Consider the following 24,846-nt stretch of genomic DNA (forward strand, 5'->3'; position numbering starts at 1 on the left):
AGAGGCTCACAACTGTGTGCGCATGCACAAGTCACCTTAACCTTCATGACACCTCACAAAGCCTTCCCAGCTCTTTTCTTTTACAGGAAAGAGTACACAGGATGCCAGACAGCTGTCCTGGCTTTCACAGGTTTGGAGTGCTGCTGCAGTAGGTGAGAAGTGACCTGTTACCTCGCTTCTCATTTTCTTGGTTCAACATTTGATATTACTTTCTATTTAAAAGGTGACATAATGCCTCACCTTGTGATCCGCTGGTTTTACAATATTTCAGATGATGCAGTGACACCGCTGGCTTTAGAAGCATTGTGTGGGCAGAATGCAATGCAAGCCTTGTACCATTTTTTTTCTCCTGCAAATGCCATAATAGCTTTTCCATTATTAATGATAACTTAAAATGTTCCAAAATGTTGTAAGGTGGTTACTGGACACATATTCTACCAAAGCCATTAACTGTTTCTCTAATTATATCAAAATGCATCTCAATTCCCCATCTACTTCCCTGCTACAATTGCTTCATTAATATTCATAAGATCCAAGAGCCTGATATTGATTACTGCATCTAATGGACTCATTATGCAAAGTCATTGTGACCTCTGAAGCAATTCTACTTGAATGACTTATCTAGATGCTTGCTCAAAATGTTTTGAGACACTGGCATCAATACAGGAGCAAGAAGAGCAGGACAAAATCCACCACAGCATCTTTAACTGGCAATACTCTGGCAGAATGCAATCCTTCCATGCCAGTATGACATGTCATGCAACTCTAAAAGCTCTGTCACATTATCCCCAAATTTACAGGAGCCCTTGTTATCATGCGGGAGAAAAAAGTAGTTAATATTAACTAATCATTATTAACATTCATTATGGAAAATCAATCTGATTGTGCTATAACCTCCTGCTGCAGTTAGCTGGGTTATTCTGATATTTACATAATATTGAGCTCCTGCTAACCAAAATTGTGGCAGTTATATAACACCTGTCAATGTCACGGTGATTCTGCAAACAAAATCCATTCCGTTTATCAGCACTAAGGTTTGCATTTTGCAAACAGTTTCTAATGACAAATGCTTTACTGCTTCATATGTCCAACATTAATAGTGATAAGCATTCTTCTTTGGAAAGCTAAGAAACCAACTCACTCTTTGTCCCATGGTAAGAAGTTTAAAGAGCAAAAACCAGAAGGCAGACAAATTCTACAGCAGAAATCAGGAATAACGGGTTCAGATGAAGACATAACCTTTAAGACTGAATGACCTGGAAGGGAGGTGGGTACATCATCACTCGGATTCTTAAAAAACATTAAATCTCTACCTCAGAAACTATCATCCATATTCAAGAACAAAACAGTAAACTGTTAGTGGTACAACTGCAGCTGTTCCATTATAGTTAACTATAAAATTATTATTAGGATGTTTGCTGCTAAGATGCTTCAGAATCAGACAAAACACACCTTAAAATGATACAAACTAAAATAAAATTTACCAGGAAGACTGTATTACTTACTTTCCTTAAGCCTTAAAATATGGCTCAAAAAAAAGTGATTTCCCAATAGAGTAATTCATAGGCACACTGGTCACATTTGAGCATGGCGCAAAAGCCCGAATTTTATCTTCATTCAGAAATGCCTATTTTTGGAGCAATACGATCTAAAAGGACAACATGCTTCAGAGAGGGAACCAAAATTAAATATTCAAAGCACATACTCTCAGTTTCACAGCTGAAGTATCTGCCAATTAGCAACTCTGTCAGCAAAAACTTAACATTGCAAAAATTTCAGAGGTAGAACTAATTAGAAGCAAGCATGATGAACCCAAATGGTATGAGTTCAGTACTCTAAACCTTCAGTTAGTATTTAGATGCATGTTTGAAGTGAAAGCATTTACACTTACGAACTGGCACCTTTGATTTATAGAACTGCAAAAATTCATTTCCCAAATGTAACTAATATAGATGTGTTTGTTATTTATTACATTATAGTCACTATTCATACTTATATACAAGAATACTAACGTATATGAATGATTGAATTCTAATATGCTTATCATGGCTTAGTTCCCCCTGTCACAAGCAGTTATGAAGAACCTGCTGAGACTATGTGGAGGATTTGCAGGTAAATCTTCAGCACATGCTCAGCAGGGATCACAGAGGACTGAATAAATTAGTAGCTATAGACAGGGAGAATAAATTAGTAGCTATAGACAGGGAGAAGGTGGGACCTTGCTCTTGAAGCCAGTCCAAAAGAGAAAACTGCAGACCGTGACTACATAGCATAAACTATCTGCTGTCTCCTAAATAGGACAGCCTTGGAAGAGTACAGTCAGTGAAGGGTAGGGTGCTACTCACTCGTGAAGGTCTCGGATCTTACCCTCAAAAATTAAACTTCAACATACACAAAAGGCATGTACAGTTTATTAATTTGTTTTCAAATTAAGTTCCTTACTTTTTTCCCCAAGTCCAATTTATTCATTTTTCGTAGTCAAGGCAGGCCTATTTATTGATTATCCTTCCTACCAATACTTTCTAACACTTGAATTCAAGGCATTTCATTTACGTCATAAATGTGTGCTAAAATTCTAAATAACTGCCATGTGTAATTCTAAATATAAATCTACTCTGCGTCTGCTTCTGACGCTACTGTAGCCTCAGGCACAAAAGCTCCAAATGTTTGTGAAGCTTCAATGTTAAATGTTGCAAAAAGCACTGGCTATATAAATGATGTTGCCTGACTTGATTTTGCACCTGCTAAAAGCCTATCAGCCTCTCTGGCATCTCTTTCACATGATGCCTGAATAGAAGCAAATAAACCCAAGACATATATATATCCTATGAATGATACTAATAGGAATCAAGAGAAATTATAGTATACTTCAAATTACAATAAAAACAGTTACTTCATTTTGCCCCTATCTAGGGTGACAGCTGTTGAGGTAGCTCCACTTAACCATCACTGGTTAGCCTGTAACATGTATTTTTCTGCTCCCTCTGGAAAGTCATGTATCAGACCTAAGTAACAAAGGGGACGGATGACAAATTGAAGTCCTGTTTCACAAAACCGAAACAGCCTGCAACATTATTTCTGTGTTTAGTCCCTTTTAGAGGTGCTGAGTGCCCAAAAGATCAAGTTACACAGGGCCCTTTCTAAAACCCTGACTACGAAAGCACCACAGCAATGAACTGCCAAGGTCAAAACCGAGCTCTGAGGGTCAGTGTAAAAGCAAACAGGATCTATGGAAACTTCTCTGATGGCAGCAATGGACTACTTTGAAAAGTTATCTACATGGCCAAGGTCTTTTATCCACCTAAACCCAGAAACTGCTACTACAAAGCACCATCTACAGTTCAAATATAACAACCAGAAAAGAGAACGTAACTGTGTGGCATAATATTAATTTTTCCTATTGCCCTTAATATACCAGCTTGTAAGACATCAAGATCATTTGGTCCTTTCAATGAAGGAGCTGTTCGTAAGAACAAGTAAAATCTAATCAACACATTAATATGAGTCATGTAAATTCAGTTGAGATTGGACTGTGTAGTCAGCAAAATTGTGACACCAGCACAGTGAAACTGATTTAAAGAAATTAATTCTACATGGATGCTTTTCAGTATGCATTTAACCAATGGATTAAATGTATATTGTGATCATCCTGTTCATCCTAATCTGTAAGGATACTATAGAAATTTCATCCTATTATAAAGTTTTTTTTCTAATTTTTTGTTGGTATCACAACATGCATGCACCAAAGCAATAAATTGTTACAAGAGACAGAATCAGAAATCAGCTAAACTTCACTAGGTGTGATCCAAACCCCCCTCAACATGGAAGGTTTAAAGAACAGATTTGGTGGTCTTCCTGGATGGATGCTCCATAAAAGAACATGCTGGTTTTATTCCCCATGGATATTTCTTCCCTGAGATAGACAGGTCAAAGCCCTGTGTATGGTCTTCATGATGGGGGCAGTGGATCACTCAGTGTCAAAGACTGGACTATGACACAAATATGTGCTCTCACTTCAGTAAGGTATGACAAACTCTCAGCTTATTAAGCCCCTCAGATCACAAGAGCGCTCACCAGGGGCACAAGCTTAGCTACAGACTACAGGCAAGAGGGCAAACTGTCTACAACAACTGGATCTGTCCCTGCCAGCAAAGTGATGAATCAGCAGCTACGTGGTGTACTGAAGGGGATTGTTACAAATGTGTGCATTTAAATTACATTTGCTTTGACAGACTTGTAGTCAAAGTAATGAACAGTTTTTAACAGCTCCTCTAAAGAAAAAAAGAAAAAAAATGGGAAGAAAAAAAAATCAAAACAGAAAAGCAACAGATAAAATTTAATCAAGGTGCCTATGACAGAGAAAAATGCTTATAAGAAATTCCGTTTTAAAAGCCCTGTGCTCCTTAAGGAGGTTCACTCAAGATCATTGATTTTTTACTTTGATTGGGAAAAAGCCCTTCAGAAAAATGGCTGGAGAGGATGAGGTATAAATTTTTTGACAAAACTCTGCAGTATTTTTGGAAGTTTCTATGCAAGATATATTTTTGTCAAAAGAGTCTCATAGAAAGAAAGAGAAAAAAAAAAAAGATTTCCTGTCCAGTTCTGGCATCTTGCCTTTCAGTGACCAATAATAACAGCGCAGTAAAAAGAGAGCACACCAGACAGGATCCAAGTGTTTCCTCCTGCACCTGCAGATGTCCCTTTGCCTCGTACAAGAAAGAGTGCTGCCTCTCCTGAATCTCATCTTTGGAGGATGATCATTTAAAATAAAATAAAATTAGTTCCATCAATGGAATTTGATTTTCTCAGCATTTCTATTCCCTTCTATAGGTTATTCTACAAGGAAGAATATTCTGCAGGGAAATAACTGAATACAAGAAAACATTGCTTTATCCATAGCTGGTGTCTGAAATTTAAGGTAAGCCTAACAAAACTACACTTTCTAAAAAGTGAATGAAAACAGGGATACAAATGAGAGAGCCAACTTACACTAAACATTGACAGGATTCGCATTTGCTGCTAAGCACACAACAGAAAGACAGTTATGTTTCCACTTTTACTACTGCTAAATTTCACTGCCATTGTGAATTCCTTCAGCCAATACTAAAAATGTCTTTGGCTACCACAGAAAACATTGCAACATACTGATAACTAATTTTATTATGTTTTATCACGGTGATCCTTGCTGAAGATGCACGGGGGAAGGTGTCGGTCAAACCACAGCAGAATTTCTTGCACAGGGCTTATAAAAGCAGTGCTGGAGAGAGCTAAGAGGAAGTGTGAAGCCTTTTGGCTGCACAACTGCTTGGCTAGGGCACCTCCCGTTCCTGATTCCTGGTTTGCAGAATACTGGGAAACAACAGGAGCAGAAACATGAATGGTTTGTTTAAAGTAAAACATCCTTCAACAAGAAACTCCATTGGGTTATTAGGCTTAGCAAGGAGCTGAGCACTGGAGTGTTATTCCATGAGAGGATGAGACAGAAAGGCTCTCACTCAAACACAAGAGGGGCGTACAGTACCAGGAAACTACCGCAGTACAGAGAATCCTCATCTTCCACAAACACAAACTATAACGATGACAGACACAAAGGTTTGGGTGAATACTTCATGTTCTGCTCTAATGCTGCACAGCTGTTTGTGTACAGCTGTCCAGAGAGCAGCCTCTAAAAGCAACAGTACCAACACCATAAACATACACACTGAAATCAGACCGTCTGCTGCATTCCTAGTCACCTCAACAGGCTTAGATGGGACCGCAGGCAAACACTGCCTCTGGATGTAGGTGCAAACCAGTATTACACACATTAGTCTGCAGTTTCTGAAATTTCATACATACAAGAACTAGACTGCTTCACATCAGAAAATTCACACTTTCTTTGCTACCTTTCTGTCTTGGGTGGATTTTACATGATCTACCAATTCTACCATCTATCATTTTTGCTTTCTCTGGAAAAGTATACTAACATCTAATTTGGTAATCTAATAATACTAACACTTATTTGGTACAGTGTTGACATATGCAATACCATTTATCAGTAAACAGGATCATACTGAAAAAAACCTAAACATAAATTACCTGGCAGAGATCTACGTGTAAGACATATAACAAAATACTTCAAAATGCCACAGGCAGTTAAAATTATTAATATTACTATTTGGAATTAGAAAAATGTGGTATGACTTCAGAAGACCCTCATTCACAAGGAATCCTTCTAAGAAACACTGGTACGAGATGGCCATTCGCAGATTTTATTAAAACCTTCTCATGCATATCAAATGTATTTAACAAGTCATAAAATAGGTGGGTACAACAACACTAATGCAATCCTAATAAACATCTCCTGAGCACTTGGCAAATTAAAGTTTCCCATGTCACCTAAGGGTTCAAGGTTTATAAATTCTACGCTGTCCTATTCTTATTCACATCCAAGTAAATTTAAGCAGTAACTCAGCAATACTAAAAGTCTGGGGTTTAATACAGGATGTACTTATATAATTTTTTAGAAGTCATTATAGACAGATATAAGCAAAATGAAAATTATCACAGTCACATATGACATCATTGCTGTTCCTTCAAGAATATATTCATATTGGAAGAAAGTGACAGGCTTATCTCCAGATAGCAGTAATAAACAATCACAATAATATACCTACTCCATTTATATGTAGTTGGCTAAAATCTAATGGTGCTGTGCGTGAGTGTTTGCAATTATCTCACCGAAAAGCTAATTTATTTATTTGGCTCACATCAACCACTATTTGGATTTCCTCAGCCACACCCAGCAAGAGACTGAGTTCTGTGCTATGTTCACTTCTTTTCCTTCTTTCCACTGACAGTGGAGAGCACTCTGAACTGCAAAGATAGAACCTCACACGCAGAATCACAGATCACATTAGATTTACCAAGTGTTAGTTTAATTAATAATGGTTAAGACAAGAAATCTTGTGAGATTTAAGTATATTCCATGCTTTAAGGTAAGACACAGTTAAATTACTTTTCAAGGAATTAGGGAAGCATCCAAATACAACTTTCTTGCTCAGAAATGAGTGAACAGTGGATGGAGCTCCCTTCTTAACACTGCATCCACACCCTGATCCTGAAACGTAGTAACAAAATAACAGGGTGAGCAGTATGCCATTTTCTCTTCTAATATGGACAGTGTTCTAGAAGTTATATCTAAAGGTCACAGAGGATTTAATTTCCCCACAGCTCAGTTCTCGTTCCATGTTGAATGTATCAGCAAGAGTGTTGTTTATAACAAAGGGGTTTTTTGTTTGTTTTTGATGTATCCATGGAGGAATTAGTACTAGACCACCAACTGATTTCACATAGGCCACCCAAGCATTCCCTCAATATCAAAAGCAGACACATTCCTTTTCAAAACTTTAAGGATTTTGCTTTTGTCTATAGTACCGATTATAATTTAACACAGCAAAACACCACCACAGGTAGAAGATTTTTACCCTACATCAGAACTCTGGAGTTCTGCATAAAAGCAAGGACAAAACACGGAGCCATGATGGAATCCATGCATTGCAAACAATGTTGACATCATGGTACAGTTCACCCTAGGGACTCAGTTTTCCATGCCCTCGGCAAATGCTCAACTGCCTTTTATCAGCACTATTAGTCATTACCATGACAGCAATATAGGATGAAATCAGCATCCGTTACATTGCGTAGTTACCTTAAATGCCATCCAGCCACTGAAACACGCAGGGCTGGAAAATTACTTGGAGCAATATTGTGCTTTTGCTTGTGTTAGTGCATTTTTCAATTGATGCAAACACATTAAGACAGTTAATCAATTACAAATCAAAATCTATTCTCTGTACTATTAATGAATGCAACGTTGTTCAGGTAAAAGCATTATGTTGAAATACTTTGAACTAAACATTAATGGTGTATGAATTCTGAATAACAAGAGCAAAACACACTCCTCCAAGGAGCTGGGCGACTTCAGACATGACCTTCTGCAGCTTGAAAGGATGTTTCAGCTACTTTCATAATCAACTGCTCTCTTCTTCCAGGAATTTTCAAGTAATGCAGTGTGGAAATTGCACTGTCCATATCTTACGGTGACTGTCATGAGGATAAAAGACTTGGCAAGAGTGAGCTAGCTTGATACTCTACACTAAAGCTGCAATGTGCAACATATTTTGAAGAGAACAACACTAACTAGCACCCTTTCATTAAGCTGCTGTTTTTCCCCTATCCGTGTCACACAGATGAGACACAGGGTTAAGGACCTGATTTGCCATTGTACATCAGCAATCCTCACTTGCCCTGTGTGAATAGGGATCACAGCACAGGATCCTGAAAAGAGATTCAGTCATAATTCAATAACTTCAAAACAAATCACTTTCATGTCAGTATTAATGCATGACTTTATATCCAAGATTTGATTTTCTTCTTGAGGAGGTCACAGGCAAAGCATACCACGGACTCTAACACATCTCTGAAGCATCAAAGTGTTAATGGAAATACTAAAAAGACTACCTAGCACTGACCACATGGGAAAAAGCCTGTGCACCGGATCTTTGTCTCAGCCTTCAGCAGCAGCTGACAGGTTAGGGAAGCAGAACAAACCAGAGTCTGCACCAGCCATTTTACTTCTGATAGAACAATTTGATATATTGCCTTCATGTATGCAATTCAGAAACTCCTGTTTTAGTGTTACTGCACTTTAGTTTCAGATTATTCAGAAAGTTTGATCTGAGAATTAACAGGGAGCATGTAGCTGATAGCCCTCCTTTATGGAGCTGAAATCAAGCTCCAGTGCCCAGCTCCCAGAAAGCAACTCTGCCTCATGATCTGCCATAGCTAGATAATCTCAGGCAAAAAATAAAGCACATGCCACTAGCTGAAGGCTCTAATGTACTGCATAGAAGAAAAAGAAAGAAAACCATAAATATCAACACTTCTAATGGTATTTTCCTACAGAATCAGGAAAGTGCTTTTTTGTTAACAAAAAAATATTTAAAAGGTTATCGTCATGTATTATCCATTAGTTTTAAACTGCTGCCTTCTTTACAATGCCTGACTGCCTGAGTTCAGGCTGGTAACAGAGCCATCATCACAACTAATCTCAGCTCCAACATGTTACAGCCTCTTTTGCAGCCCTTTCTGCTTGATTCAATTTTCCATGTACTTTTATCCCTGGCGGTCCTGTCTAATAACAGTGTTTAACACCCAAAGGGAATTGAGATGTGGGGTAAATCGATTACTTGTCCAAAGTCATGAATACTTTTTTGCTGAGGCAGCTTCCTGAATCCCATATTCACTGACCAACCCACTAGTCTACAATCTTCCCAGTCTGGCATCATTGCTGTTCCTCCCCATAAAAATGCATCTTCTAAAGATGTCATAAACATACAAAGTGTTCTATTTTATAATGCAATTATTACCATACACAGGAAGTCTCAGCTGTTTTAAGTATAAAGGACATTAGCAACACCAGGAGAAGGAGTAAGACCATAGTATTAAGATTATGGGTTATGTAGCATTTTAATTCTAAATTATCTTCCCTGCAAGTTACCCTGCAACTTGTTTTTAAAACCATTTTTTCCATACCCTAGATATGAGATGATGATGAAACACGGATTATGTTTTGCTGCATAGCCAGTCGCTGCTTAAATTTTAGCAAACTTTTAATACTACATACTTGCAAAAAACTTTTAAAACATCTCCTGTTTTCCCTTTTGGCTTTTTATTTTCAAATAGCCATTTCTGTGCATTTGCCACAGCAAATATAAGAATAACCTCTAGGCTATAAGCAGGAACAGGAAGTAAAAGCAAATAATCCAGTGTTCAAAACAGTATTGTTGTTTGGCTAGGGATTTCAGTATGGAGATGTAGCCATCCCAAACTTAATAATATTAAATAAAGGAAGTCCTCATTCTGGAGGCTTGTCACCAACACTGATGGTAACACATAGAGGGCATCAGTTGCGTAGGTTTTCTTCATTCAAATGAAGATGAATGTGGTGGGGGAAACTACGAGCAAAATGAAGATTTTAGATGGGCACTAGTATTTACGTGAGACACACCAGAGTGCAACAGGAACAGGAAGCACTGACATGACAACTTAGAGCCAACCAAATTAGTCTGTTTTGTGTACTCTAGCATTTTCCAGTTGAGTTGTTATCCCTATGAAGATTCCAGACAGGCGGAATGATAATCAAGAATTAAAACTTGGTCATTTGAACATAAGATGAATAGATGCTAAATCAATATAAATAAATATACCAATACTATTACAACCATTATTATTAATGTGTTTCATAAACTAAAATGGAACTCCTTGTTTTTCTAATTCAACACTAACATTTTCTATGCCCTCACAAGATGTTTTTCAGTTATAATTTTTTAAAAATACATATATTTATGTGTGTACACACACATATTTATGTCCTTCTGACTGATAGAGATAGTTTAGTCTATTTTTTTTTTTCATGCTTTCAATGCTAAGATTGATTCTGGTTTTATGATCTTAATAGTCTTTTAAGAACAGGATCTTCTTCTATTTATTCTGGTTTTCCTGTGAATTGTGTTTAGCTTCTCAAATGCAAAATGCACAAGAAGTGCCTTATACTATATTAATATAATTAATTATATAAAAGCAGAGTAATTTATCACTAAAACTTGCAATAAAACACATTACAATTTGCAATGATTTTTTTCCTGCTAAGAATGAGCTCTGAATAATACACAGCCACAGTTTCTCTGCCACAACAAAATAGCAACTTTGCCCCCCAGCAATTACATATTTCAGTAGCCTTTCCAAGACAAATCAAAGAGGAAAATCCACTCTGCTGGTCAACTGATTCTGTCATCTATGTAACTGCATTTACTTATCCTAACTACCACAAGCTTTAAAGATCTCTGCAAGGAAGGATCTGCAGGAAATTACAGATTTAAATACCAATGTCCAAGTAAGACTCAGTTCTGCTGGGGCAGGGACTTCAGAGTTTGGCCTGCCTGCAGTTCTGGAGATGAAGCTGGCAGGAAGTGGAAGGGGAAGCAACGCACTTCAGGCCGGGATAAGCAGCTCAGCAGGAAGCGAGGGAAGGCAGTTACAGGCCAGTCAGCAAGATAATGAATACAATCCAACCTTACAGTAAGGAGGAGCAAAAGAATTTTGACTTTGATTTTTAGCTTCACATTCAAACAGTGCAATTAATGGTCGTCTGCTTTCTTCCTCTCATTGTAACAAGGCATAAAACAAGCTTTGTTTGGTTTAGCATTCAGAGCAAGAGAAGACACTACTCCTATGCACTGGTGCCCAGAGCTGTGCATAATTAAAACCCATACAAAGAACCACAGGACAGATTAAGGCTTTAGTGCCTGCAGAGACTGATCTTCTCCGGGATTTTCACTAGAACCTAAATGAGGTAGGTGGCTACATCCAAAGGAAGTTAAGGAACAGAAGAAGTAAAAACCCTGATTACCCATTGCTTTCTGTGGAGAGATATTAGCGTCAAGAGCCCATTTGCCTAATTGTAGCAACATTTCCATTGGGTTCTCTAGAAGCAGCTACCCAGAAGAGGCACTGAGTGAAAAAAGAAAGATGATGTCTTAAAAAGAAAATAAAATTAAAATCTCTTTCTTCACAGTCACCATGGTTTTTTGCCTGTTTCTTAGAAAACAACCTTCTGAAATGCTATTGATTACACAGCTACACAAAAGTAGCAATAAATTTCCTAAAAGGGTGTCAGTATTACGAACACTAAGAAAATCACTTCGAACTGCAACTATCTAATATTTAACAGCACACATAAAGTTCATATCTGTGATTCAAGTGTAACAACCTATACAGTTAGTCCTTAACTGTTATTTGAGGAAAAAGGACTAGAAGGGAAAAAAAAGGAAAAGGTTTTGCTGAATGCTATAAAAATAGGAAACTAGTAATAATCCTACTGAATATAACAATGCCATTATTTAACTTCATTCCAATTAATCCTTAACAGAAACTTCCATTTTCTAACTAATTAAAACTCCCAACTGTATGTCTCCCAGGGATAGAAAGGAGACAAATGAATAAAAAGAAATCTCAACATCGATGCCAGCAAACTGAAGAAATACCTTCCAGATGTTTAACAATGGATTATTTTCTTAGTCTTTCTCCTGTAGGTATGAAACTGCAAGGTTGTATTCTTTCCATGCTGTCTTCCAAATTTCTTATTTATGCAAAATGGTTCCAGTGGAACTGGGTTGGCCTCATTACAATCACAGAAGAAATACTGCACGCCTCATGTTATCCAAAGTTTCTTAGACCAGAACAATTTCAGTTTCACCTGTGCTATAGCAACTCCAATCCACTTTTAAAGTCTTTCACACATTCCTCCAATGCTAGCAATGTTAGCAGTATTGCTAGAGAAAATCACTTTTAAACTATAATGGGTATGAAACTATAGACCCCTGAGAAATGATAGCTGTGACTTCAGCAGTCTAACTCAAAATGAGAATTTGGTAACAAAGAATTCCATTTTGATATTTTATATGGTTGAAAGAATTTGGGCAAAGAAATGAAAAAGATGCAAGTTCTCAAATACAACTTTTAAAGCCTGTACATTTGCTATATACACAGTACAGGGAAACTGCCTCCAATACTCTTAGCATATGTCAAATTAAGAATGAGGAATCTTATTCCTTAGAAAAAAAATATCTTAACACGGGAGAGAAACTGGTGTAGAATGGACAATATTAGCTTCATCAGCTTTTCACAAACTAATTGCGAATGACTTCAAGATTCTTAAAGGCTTTCTTTAAGAATCCTTCCAAAGGCAGTAGCAACGAAATGAAATATTTTGCAATACTTTCCATAGTTTCTTATGTGTAGCCACACTGGCAGAGAAGATGTTTGTATTTCTTACTCAAAACCTTTCACTGAGTAGCCATTCTCAGTTTGCAAGGAAACAGTGTGCCTGACAACTCAAGCGATCTGTCCAGTTGATGGCAAGAATTTTACTGACTCCTGCTGAGGCTCAGGAAATGGGTGATAAGCCTGAAAAGAATACAGAAACATAGGCCTGTGCTACTTGATAGCTCATATCCCAAGTCAGCCTCTCTGAAGCAATACAGTTAGAAATCTATAAATAACAAGAATGGTGGTGCTGCAGAGAAACAGAAACATGAAAAGCTGGATCACATCCTAATATGCCAAATGGCTTGGCTACACCAGGTGGAAAGTCTGTGAATGCACAGCCCTTCAGAGAAAACCTCAAACAAGATACTATTATGTGAAGGGTCCCTCCCTTTCTCCCACTCAAAAAATTAGGAAAAATACTTGAAGAACAAGGTATGATTTCCTCACGTACCTTAGTCAAACATTCAGGCACGGACAAGGGAAATGCTTGATCTACCTAAAAGAAGCTAAATAACTTTTTATGATACGTACGTTCCTCTGAAACGAACATAATTAATCCTTTAAAAGCATCATATTAACAAAACAAGAATCGTCATTTCTGATATTGATTATATCCCATGGAGAATAAATGGAAAAGTAAAATATATCTTATACACAGATGTCTGACCTTCCCTGAGCATGCGGTTTATACTCTCTAATAATGAGGACCAGGGAAGACAGCCTTTCATTCTGAAAAATAAGCAAGCTATAATTAAAGTTTTTTAATCTTCAATTCCTGAAAGTCATTAGTAGAGTTTTCAGCTTCTGTTTTGGTTTTGCTGGTCGAAGATCAATTCTGAAATCCTCTACACCACCGCACTCTGGGAGACAAATCTACTTGTTATGGTCAATTTGCCACTCTCAAACTCAGAAGTAGAACTAAGACCTCTTGCATTTGTACAAAGGGTACTATATTAAGTAAAATGTACTGAGAAAGGATTTTGAAAAAGGACCCCTGATCACAACTTGGTAAGTATTGCCAGCAAAAATATTTTAAAAATAACAGAAAAAAAAAAACCAACAAAAAACACCAAAAAAACCCCAAACAACCAAAACCCCAACAGTAATAGTTCATTTAAGATTCTGAAACAGGAATAAATCATATTTTCTTAACAGCAAGTTCATTACATCGTACAAAGTACTTTCTAGTCTTTCAATGTAGAGTACGTAGTTAACAGAAAACAAGATCTAAATCTAAATCTCAAGTGATTTTCCAGTCTTTATCAAGCTCTTTCTCTGAAGGAAAACTTCCACTTACTAATATTAGCCTTGCATCACAATAGGCAGACATGCTCCTATTTTCTAGAGGAGTCTGTTGACACACAGAAGAATTTTGCCCAAAATGAAGAAGGCAGATGTACAAATCTCTTCAGATATGGGGTTTAAGCAGACAATCCTATCCCCCAAAGCATTATTATAAAATGGGTTCATCAGTGATTCCATTGCGTACTTCAAGAGCTATAATGTTATCTTGCCTGAAGTACTAAATCTGCATCAGTCTTGATGTGTATTCAGTATAACTATGTATTTCTATTCACTCCATAAAAAAATGAACACATGAAAACTGTGTGCTCTAAAACAAACATCTGCCATCACTGATATCAGCAAAATCTTCTCTATTTCTGTATGCATACAAATGAATTATTAAAAAAAAGATTCAAATTTTTATCTATTTTTCTTCAGAAAAACTCAAAAACATTTGAAAGTAAATAAAAACGTATTGAGTCCACAAGCTGTTCTAACACCAAAGTAAATCAGATACTGAAAATCAAATTCTATTGCTTAAAAAACACAACAAATCCCACACTATTTACATTTTACTTACTGAGTTTGCAGCTAATGAGACCTTTTTCTTCCTCTTTTTCCTCTGGGCAGCATATATTCTGTGTGATCGTCACACTGACATTTACAGAAAGCCAAAGTATTTCTTATGTCTTCTTCTGAATATAAAATTCAAAGTCTAACATATCAGGCAGTTTGTTTGTTAAAGCTGCTGGTGGAGATTAAAATCTGTATTTCACATTATTCCTGATATTACATAATTCACTTTTTTTGAAAATTACATAAAAAAAAAATATGGTAGAAATAATGAAAGCAAACTAAAAGTCATAGCTTGAAAAAAAGACCAGAGTCAGTGTTCAAACAGAGATACATATAAGAGTATCCAGTATCTTGATAGATACAGAGTATCTACCTCTACTTGGATACTTTCTTTAGAGTAGTCCTTCTGAAAAGCCAGATAAATGATCAAAGTCGTCTTTGGACTCTCATCATCATGCTTTCTTTGAAGCCTTCTTTAAAAGCTGCAACTTTAACATACACACATGTTCTACTCAGTCATTTTTATGTCCACAGACTGCCTTTTATTGTGGCAAAACATTTTTTCCTCCCACAGGTACAAAGTGTCCATGAAAAGGCTCAAATATTTTAACCTTTCAAAATTACACTCAAAAACCACGCAGTTTTTGAGACTCCAGCTGTTTACATTACCACAGAACTCATATTTTAAAAACTGAAGTAGATTTTTAGGCTATGTTGAAAGCAGTAAACATTTGGTTAATGATGTTCACAACAGGCATTAATGCTTCCAGTTTAGACAACCTCACTGGTATGTCATATGGCCAGGAACATGGTCAGACATGTCTTTACTGAATGTATTACCTCACCTCTTCATTCCCTAATCAATTAATCAAAACTGACTACACTGTCTTTTTTTCCTTAGTCGTACTAACAATATACAGACTTGACTGTCAGGGAGCATAAGGGTGAAGAGGGAAGAGATGGATTCAGAGCACACTTCTGCAACAGCAAAAGTGTAGAACAAAACACCAGAAATCATAACAAATTACGGGTTATGTGTTTTATGAAGCACAGCAAAACACATAAAACCTATAATATTATATATATTTTTCACATAACATCATGCTATACAATGAGCATTGGATTAATCTATGTTTTGTCTTCTATTATGAAATAACTAGACATATACAGATTTCCAAAAGAATTCATTTGTATTTCAAATCTTATTACTAGCTTGTGATTCATTTACATGTAAATACCACTGTAGTTTTAAATTTGATGCTTTTTTACTGTTTTCTTTAAAAAAACCACCAAACAACCTAGGCATATGCAGTGGTAAAATTAAACTTGCCTACTCTAAAGGCCTTGCACAATTTTGTTAGGACAAAAACAACATATGGAAATCAGAGCACTTACTACATAAATGGAGAAGAGAGGGACAGCAGTTTGGAACATGGTATGTATACGAGTTTCATTTCTATTTCAGTCTAACGCAATTTTCCTTAAACAAGTACAAACTCTTACAGTAGAATACAAAGGTACCTTTAAACGAAATCTTCTACTAGTGTCTTTCTCCCTGCTAAGCACTTGTTTTGGCAAAAAGCTAGAAGCCTGCCAAGAAAAGGTCATCGATCTTTGCCTGAAAAGATTGAGCCAGCTTTATACAGTAAGGGCTTATTACAAACACACAATGCTTACCAGATGTTCAGACAACTGGATATAATCCAAAGTATGGCTATAAATCCATAGAAAGATGTTCATTATGAAGGCATTTGCCACATGAAGTCAAAATTACATAAGCACCCTTTGGTAAACCTATTCACTGAGCAGAGCAGCTTAAAAGGATCATGTAGCAACAGACTGAATTGTCACCAAGCGCTGATTTGCATTTGCACTGATATCTATAAAAGGAATTCTGGCTTTGAACAGTGAGCCTGCAAGGTTTATTTTCCTAGCCAAATGCCTGTGCCACTACTGAAGTCAGTGTTAACTTGCAAGGCCGAAGAACTTATGTGGATTGGACTATCACACAATTATTCCACAGCTCCTCCTCTCAGGTTTCCCAGTTATTGTCATTCAGGTAACAACACAAACACCTGCTTTCAGATGCCATGCTACCAACAGGTGAAATTTTGTCTCAAAATAAAAACATCCCCTACCACACCAGCAAGTAAATACATGCCAGAGCTAGATGCATTACAGATACCTAATGCCATTAACTTACTCGAACAGATTTGGGAAAACAAGACATTTAAAGTTGTTCATTTGAGATACAACAAAGTTGTCTGGCTGACCAATTTAAAAACCTTTAAATGTCTATATTAGTATAAATGCAGTGCTTGCAGGGAGCTCTGTGTGTGTTACTTTTTGGTTTTTTTTAATAAACAAACTAGAAATTGAAGATCTGGATGGCAAAGACTTTTTCCAGTTCTAAGCACAGTCATAAAACAGATGAATGGTTGCAAGAAAAGCATGAAACCTACAAAAAATTTTCATTTTTGTAATAAGCATCCACACTTCAGCACAGAGGTATTTTAAGATAAAGCCAAATAAGACCCAAAAGAAAAGACATATCGGTAGTAGTTTTGAATTATCCCTCCTAAGAGGAGAAAATGAAGGCATAGTGGAAGGAAAAAACTTTACAAATAAGTTTAAGCTTCTTTTATTTCTTTGCTTTTGCCCTTTTTCATCACTTGTGGTTTGAATGTGTGCTGATCTTTTGGTACAAAAGAAATTAAAAGCTAAATGCAGAAAAATAATCCCCCAAACCCTACCTACATAGAACCAAAACTTCAAAGGAAATAGGTTCTCAGTTGATACACTGCATAATGAGTTTTGAAAACTGAGATTCTGGTTATATTTGAAGATGGCTCACACACTACTGCTTGCTGCTGTTCTATTAAAGCAAGGAAGCCTACAGAAAGAAAAGCAAAAAGCTAGTGTAGTATCCTACTTTTCCCCAGGCTATGAATAAAAACGTGAGATCAGGCCTTTAGAAGCAGCAGTCTTCCTTAGTGAGACTGAACAGAGCAGAGCAACAAATGTTGTCTGGTTTGACTGATTGGATATTTGCTTTAAATTCCAAAGGGAGAAAAGCTATGGACACTTCAACTTCAAACCCTATTTCTCTGAGCACACAATATTCCTGAGAACTTCAAGGGGGAGCTGCATTTCTGAAAGAGCTCTAGGTTGTAAACCTGAGTCAAGTGACTGAAGACAGAAAGCATCCAGTTATTGCTGCCAGGTCCGTACTGTCCTATTCAGATAGTTTCAGACCATTTTAACTCCCAGAAAAAAGTCCCAGAATCTAGAAATTATGTAATCTTCATAAACTAGTGGTTAAATCAGCACAGATGGAACTAATGCAATAAAGAAAGTTGACTCCTGTGCTAAAATCTTAAAATGTGATTACTCACAATGAAAAGGTGGTGATTAACTTGAAACTTACTTTTCGAGAGAGGTGCTACGAACAGGAAGGATCGCAAAAGAGGGCGAGAGATTCATCCTGATGCAAAACATGTATCAGTAGGAATAAAGAACAAACTGTACCTTTACAGCCTGTTTAACACCCCAAGATAAGCAGCTGATAACTACCAGAAACTATTGTATGGTCTGCCTGATGAATCTTTCCACAGCATCACAAATTTCCCCAAATGGCAACAACGAGTAATCATAAAACAAAACGACAAAACACCCTAACCAAACCCAACCTATCAAAGTTGTATTTGCAGTAGAAGACATTAGTTAAAGAAAACACCACTCTTAACACAAGTTCCTGAAACCACCAAACAAAAAGACTAGCTCCAGGATGCATGACATGTAGACTTTGTGATTTCTGAGTAAACACCTTCTGTTATTCTTTGTTCAGACAGTGCCTAGCATAATCACATCTCATTTTCTTCATTTTCTGGGCCCTTATAGCAGAAGAAGCATAATTAATGAAAATGACAACTGCTAAATAGTCTAAGGAACAAAAGCTCTGACGAATGGATACATTAGCAATCACAGAGAGTTTTCAACCTGTGGGGTATTTTCTACTAAAAGATCTTTGCAAAAGGATGCTACCACATGGAACAGAAATATTTTTTCTTCTTGTACTGGTTCTACCAAAGTTGGATGCCTGGAATAAATCCTGTAGATATTCTGATTAACAAGCTCTATCTACATTATAAATTGATCAAGTATGAGGCACAATAATGGCATTAAGAAGTGTACCTTCTTCTAATGATATAATTTTATTTTCCTGCAGAAGTTCTGCCATAACATATGCCAATCACCAAAATTGTATTTGCAAAAGAGAGCCTTCAAGTAAATCATAGAATCATAGATTTGTTAGGTGAGCTAAGAAAAACTCAGAACCTCTTTTGAGCTCATATATTTTGACTTACATGTTACATGCATAAGCTGATGCAGTCAGAAGTCTAAAGACTTCTTTGTTGGCTATTACAATGCAAAAGACCAAATAATCAACTTAAACAAAACATTCTGAATTCACAAGATACTGCCATGACTTAAGCCAACAGGCTTTATCAACCAGGAGTGCCAAGGCCATCACTAAACCATGTCATTAAGGGCCTCATGTACATATATTTTCAACACTTCCCAGGACGGTGATTCCCTCACTATCCTGGGAAGCCTATTCTAATGCCTGACCACTCTTTTGGTGAAGAAGTTCTTCCTAATATCTAATCTAAATTAAGAACCTGAAGTTCTTCATCCTGTGAAACTTAGGTATCTTACAAGCAGATGACTCTGAAGATGAATGTAGTAGAAGATTTAATCTTCTGTAACTACATAACTTGTAGATATAGGCAAGAACTTCCAACAGGCTGCTTTCTGCAGCACTTACCACCTCCAGCACAGGCTGTGGTGTTTCATTGCAATTCAACCGCCTGCCTGCTCTAAAATGGGGAATCTGTAGACACATAGAAAGACAACTGCATAATGCAAACAGGGACACATAACAATGATAAATAATCATTATAAATGATTAGACATAGTACATAGAAAAAGAGTTTGGAATAGTTCTTAAATTTCTATTACATTACCTATGACAGTTAACAAAAAACCCTAACATATGAAGGTCATTCTGAAGTCACTTGTTTTAATACTGACAGTCAGTTGATTTAATAGTGACATACTACAAATGGTAACTTGATTTGTAAGTTGGTAGAAAGCTACTGTAGGCAACTGTATATACCTTTGTGTCACACATAAACCAATAAATCCAAAGAAAGCAGAAATCTACAATGACAAATGCAGCAGGAAGGTCACAAGTTTTTAAACATAATAGCATCTGTCTTTCAGTCTACATAAAACTGACATTGTTGAAAATGTTTTTAATCATTCCTCAGGCAGTTTACCTCTCTTACCCATTTGATGGCCATCTGTTATTCGAGTTTATAAATTGAATCATTGTGTCCCTGTATTAGGTATGCTTTAAAATTTCAGCCTGCAACTGAATCTTGATCAGCTACACTGGAGCCCTTAAGTATTTCTGAAATCATTCAAAAAACTTCACTCACAAAACTCTATAAGCACTAAAATAGATGAAAAAACCACTGCCAAATCATGTCAACAGAACAGTCAATGAGTGCACTTCAGTCTAGAAATAATGAGTATGCTACAGCAACACTGAACTAATATAGAAAAAAAATCAATATGACCTTGGACAACAAGCACTGAAGAAATGAATAAGACAGCTTGTCTTACAGAGTCTCCTGTTCATTGAAAGACTGGTACAGACACACCCTTCTCCATAGCTCTGGCAAAAGTTGAAGATAGAAGTCTAAAAACCCATGTGATCATTAGATCCAGTTTGCAAAGTACCAGAGAATAAATATGATAATTTGCTAATTACTTCTCACAAACACCAGGCTACTATAAACTTTGTTTTTCTTACAACTGCATATTTAAAATGGAGTCACCAGATGTTTAGTTAATACCAGAATTGACTGATTACATGTTTTGCAGGCCTGACGAAATATTCTGGCAGAGTAACAACAACAACAACCACCACCCATATTTTGATCTGGTCCCACAAAAGCAAGTTATCAGAAATTCTTATTCTTCAAGATCCTATATGTTTGCATATGGCATGAAAAGAAACCGACACAGGTTGCCGAGAGAAGCTGTAGCTGCCCCATCCCTGGCAGTGTGCAGGGTCAGGCTGGATGGGACTTTTAGCAATCTGTCTACTGGAAGGTGTCTCTGCTTGTAGTAGCAGGGCTAGAACTAGATGATCTATAAGGTCCTTTCCAACCCAAACCACTCTATGATTCTATGATGATTCTATGGATTGATGAAGTTCGGTAAAAAAAATCCAGCTAGTACTACTGGATCTGTGTCAGGTCCACAGTTTGTTTGATCCAAGGAATTTGTTTTTAAAATACCCCTTAAGGTTCTGAGAGGGCAGTTACTATTTGCCAACATCCGATAAAGGTGTTAAAATTATCAACAAATACTTTTATAAATAGAATTTCACTGATTTATTGCTGCAGCTATTTTAGCCTCTGAATTGGTATCTTAGTGTGCATCTACATTTGGAAAGTCTCCACTGACAAAGCTGTTCCCATTCCCATTCCCATGGGGAACAGCCCTGCATCAGAAGGTCCCTTCAAACTCTAACCATTCTATGATTCTATGAAACGCAAATACATATTTACCCTGAATGCACAGAGCCATTTTAAAATTAAATCTACAGAAGGTAATTTTGGCACAGAGAGTGTAGAGGCCTGAATCAGGTGTTACAAAAATACTGGTTATAAACCTTAAAATGGAAAATTTCAAAAATGTATTCTAAGGGCTCTTTTCTCTTCCTACGTCCACATCAGCAAAGCACACTGAAGTATTCTGTAGAACTAGTTTTGAAAGCACAATATGGGAATGCTCAAATTTTAGCAGAAAAATGTAAATCCTAACTTCTGAGAACACCACCTTCTGCGTGATAGTTCATTTCGCATTTTCTTTTCAGTATGTGGGCCAGACAAGTCCCTACTACAGAATTTACAAAAGATTGCTAAAATAAATAGTTACTCACCCTCCCCTCTCAGTGCAGAACAAACATTCAGAAGCCATAAGCAGGCTCTAAAACAGGATTAGTGTAAAAAAAGATGATGATAAACACATTCCTGTTGGGTTTGTCGTTTTTCTTGTAAGGGCTTTTTATGCAGTTTGCTTTCCACTTCTCAGGCTTTAGCATCTGTGTTTTCTAGCCTTTTTTCTGCTTCAAAGACTAGAACTGAATGGGAGCAAGTTCTAGAAAATAATTTTTTTCAGAACAAATCCAGATTTCTGAGATTTGAACATGCCACTGGGAGAGTTGGCATTGCTGCAAGACATCCAGTGGAGAGCAGCGTAAAGCCTTGGGCTTTTCAGGCTGCCCCTTAACAAGTGCACTGTTACTACTGGAGAAGTAGAGCTTCTGAAAGAAATTTCACCATATAGGATGTGGCAGAGAAACTGGCACAGCTCTAAACATGGATTTGTAGCTCATCTTTAGAGTGGGGAAAAAAATGCAAATAGCAAAGCCAGCAACTCAACCCTTCTTTCTAGTGTTCCACATAAAAATACCTGCCAATTTTCAGTACACAGAATTACAAGACAATACCGGTTGGCAAGTATATACCACATCTCAAGGGATGAGATTTTTTTTTACTGCCTTTTTTTAATACTGCTATCTAACCAACAAACATGAAATGTTGCTTCCTCCAGTTAAAGTTGTTGCTACACATATTTTTATTTTCACAAACTGCCAACTTTTCCCCTTCCAGAATTCAAGTGAAATATTGATACCCATTCATGCAGCATAAAAAGAATACTATATACTCTCTTCTATTTGCAATGAAGACTGGAGTTCTAAAACAAGATCTTGGTTAATACCTTAGGTCAACTTTAGCAATCATCTCAACCAACCCTACCACTCAAAAGTCACGTGCTTATTCTAATTTTAATCTTATGTTCCTTTTATAGTCAATGAATACAGACCAACTACAGCAAACTGCCCCATTGAAATACATAAAATATATGTCAGATGTATTCTATTTACATATATATTTATATACATATATATACATAGGCTGAACTCAATACAATAGATCAAAATAAATAGGCATTTTTTTAACATGTAGAATAAATTACTTCCCATACAGGTTAAAAGTTTCTGTTCACTACAGAAGGATGCATACAGTTGTTATATTAAATTAGGTTCTTCACTAAGACAGCTGAAGTGAGAAGAGATGCCTCCAAAATTACCTAGGCCTTAGCCCTAATAAAGCAGTCTGAAAATAAGATTTTATTACATCACTAACAAAACACCATCAAAACAGTTTTTGAACTGTTGTACAAACCTGGTCGAATTTACCTTGTGAAGAAAAATGTAACCTTTCTAGAGAATTTTGCAATACTTCTACACAACACTTTTCAACAATTATAATTTTACAGGAAATCTCTAAAACTCGACAAGATCTGTTGCATTTTGCAAGCACACCAACTTCTCCAAGGCTTTACCAAATTAACCCTAACGTCTCTTGGTCTTCCCCAAAGGTTTCCCATACGACAGCATTTCATAAGCTGCTTTCCCTTAGTGGTCTGTTTCCATTGCAGTGCTGCCATTCAATGCTAATGTAGCGACACAAGCTCTAGTTCGGCAAATTTCTTTCCAAGCACCTTTCAAGTATCAGAGGGTAATACACCACAGAATATAGGTGACACTATACCCTAACCATTTTTTCTTTTTCTGTCACAGAAAATTAAAGAACTTTTAAAGAACAACATAACACCATTCTTCCTGCCTTCTCACCTGAATACATCTTGTGATGAAATACTAGAACAATGCCTGTCTGGGTATCAACCAACCATCAATGAAAGGTTGGAAAAACATCCATCTCCCCTTTAACCACATTTTAGTTCCATCATTGGCATGCCAATTAGCAAGATATGTGGAAATTACTATTTAACTGATGCTTTATTTAATATATAGAAAGAAAAAAAGTGGAGTGTATCCTATGTGGGTAAAAAATGTGGCTATAAGATAACGTTTAAATAATAGTTTGCTTCATTTTTAAAATTCAGGATGTAGAGCAGTATATGTTTTTGCAAGCTACTTCTAGTAACTGGTCAGAGCATGGCAATTCCTTACAAGAAACAGAAATATCAATTTGTTTTTCCACTGTTTCTCAGCTGTGCCAGGCAAAATGATTTTATTTCATAGCATTTTCTGTTTCAGCTCCTATCAGGGTTTATGTGAAACTTCTTCATATATTGTGAACCAACAATAACCTCGTTTAACATTATGAGTTATTGTGGAAAGTTGGTCAGTGGACATAACCTAAAATGATCAAACCCAAACCAGCCATCCAGGCCATTTCAGCAGATCAGGCTGCCATCAAGAGCACGGCTAAGATAAACGGTTTTGCTTCTTCATAGATTCCCTTATGTCCACCATCTACCACCTGACTCTGTTCCCAGTTAACAACAGAAAAATATCTTAAGAATTTAATGTTTCTCTTCCATCTTTATTTTTGTTTTGGTTTTTTTTTTCCCAAACATATAACTGCTGTGTCATAAAAAAGAAATAACCTCTTATCATTACAATGTTTTGATCATTACCTGAAAAAGAAAACATCTAGTGGAAAAATATCAAGTATTCGAATAATTTTAAAAGCTAATAAATTCTTCTCCCCTAACTCTGATATCTTACCATTTCTACCTACATAGTCGATAGCATAATTCCAAAAATAATAATTTGGAAGTTTTTTCTAGAAATTGATAACTACTAAACTATTCTCATTTCATTAATGCCCTTTCAGCTGGTATAGTTACCCTCAGTGATGAACAGGGTAATATGAACTGTAACTGTTCATTGAGTCACACACAGTTACATCAAAAAGTGTTCACTTGAGCACTTAAACTTCAGATTTAAGAGGACACTGGCACAGCACCTCCTCTACCACTTCCATTGCAGAAGCCCTTGGAAGATTCCATTCATAAATGAACAAGATAAAAGATTGAAAGTCCCTACCTTCACCTGATGATCCTGAAAGGTCTATGATGACATACACTCTCCCTTCTGGCTCCAAGTCAATCTGCAATCAAGAAGAGAAATAAAAAAAACCACTTAGAATGGCTCCCAAAGCA

At 36.7% G+C, this 24,846-nt stretch overlaps 1 protein-coding gene across 1 annotated transcript in view; it reads right to left on the reverse strand.

The window, feature by feature from the left end:
* Positions 1–24,846, reverse strand: part of PRKCE (protein kinase C epsilon) — a 290,692-nt gene that overhangs the window by 163,333 nt on the left and 102,513 nt on the right. The window contains exon 2 of the mRNA XM_065679486.1: positions 24,731–24,794. Coding sequence (XP_065535558.1) covers positions 24,731–24,794 — 64 coding nt within the window. The remainder of the gene's footprint in view (positions 1–24,730; positions 24,795–24,846) is intronic.

This window comes from Lathamus discolor, chromosome 5, assembly GCF_037157495.1.
Source record: "Lathamus discolor isolate bLatDis1 chromosome 5, bLatDis1.hap1, whole genome shotgun sequence".
Lineage (NCBI taxonomy): Eukaryota > Metazoa > Chordata > Aves > Psittaciformes > Psittacidae > Lathamus > Lathamus discolor.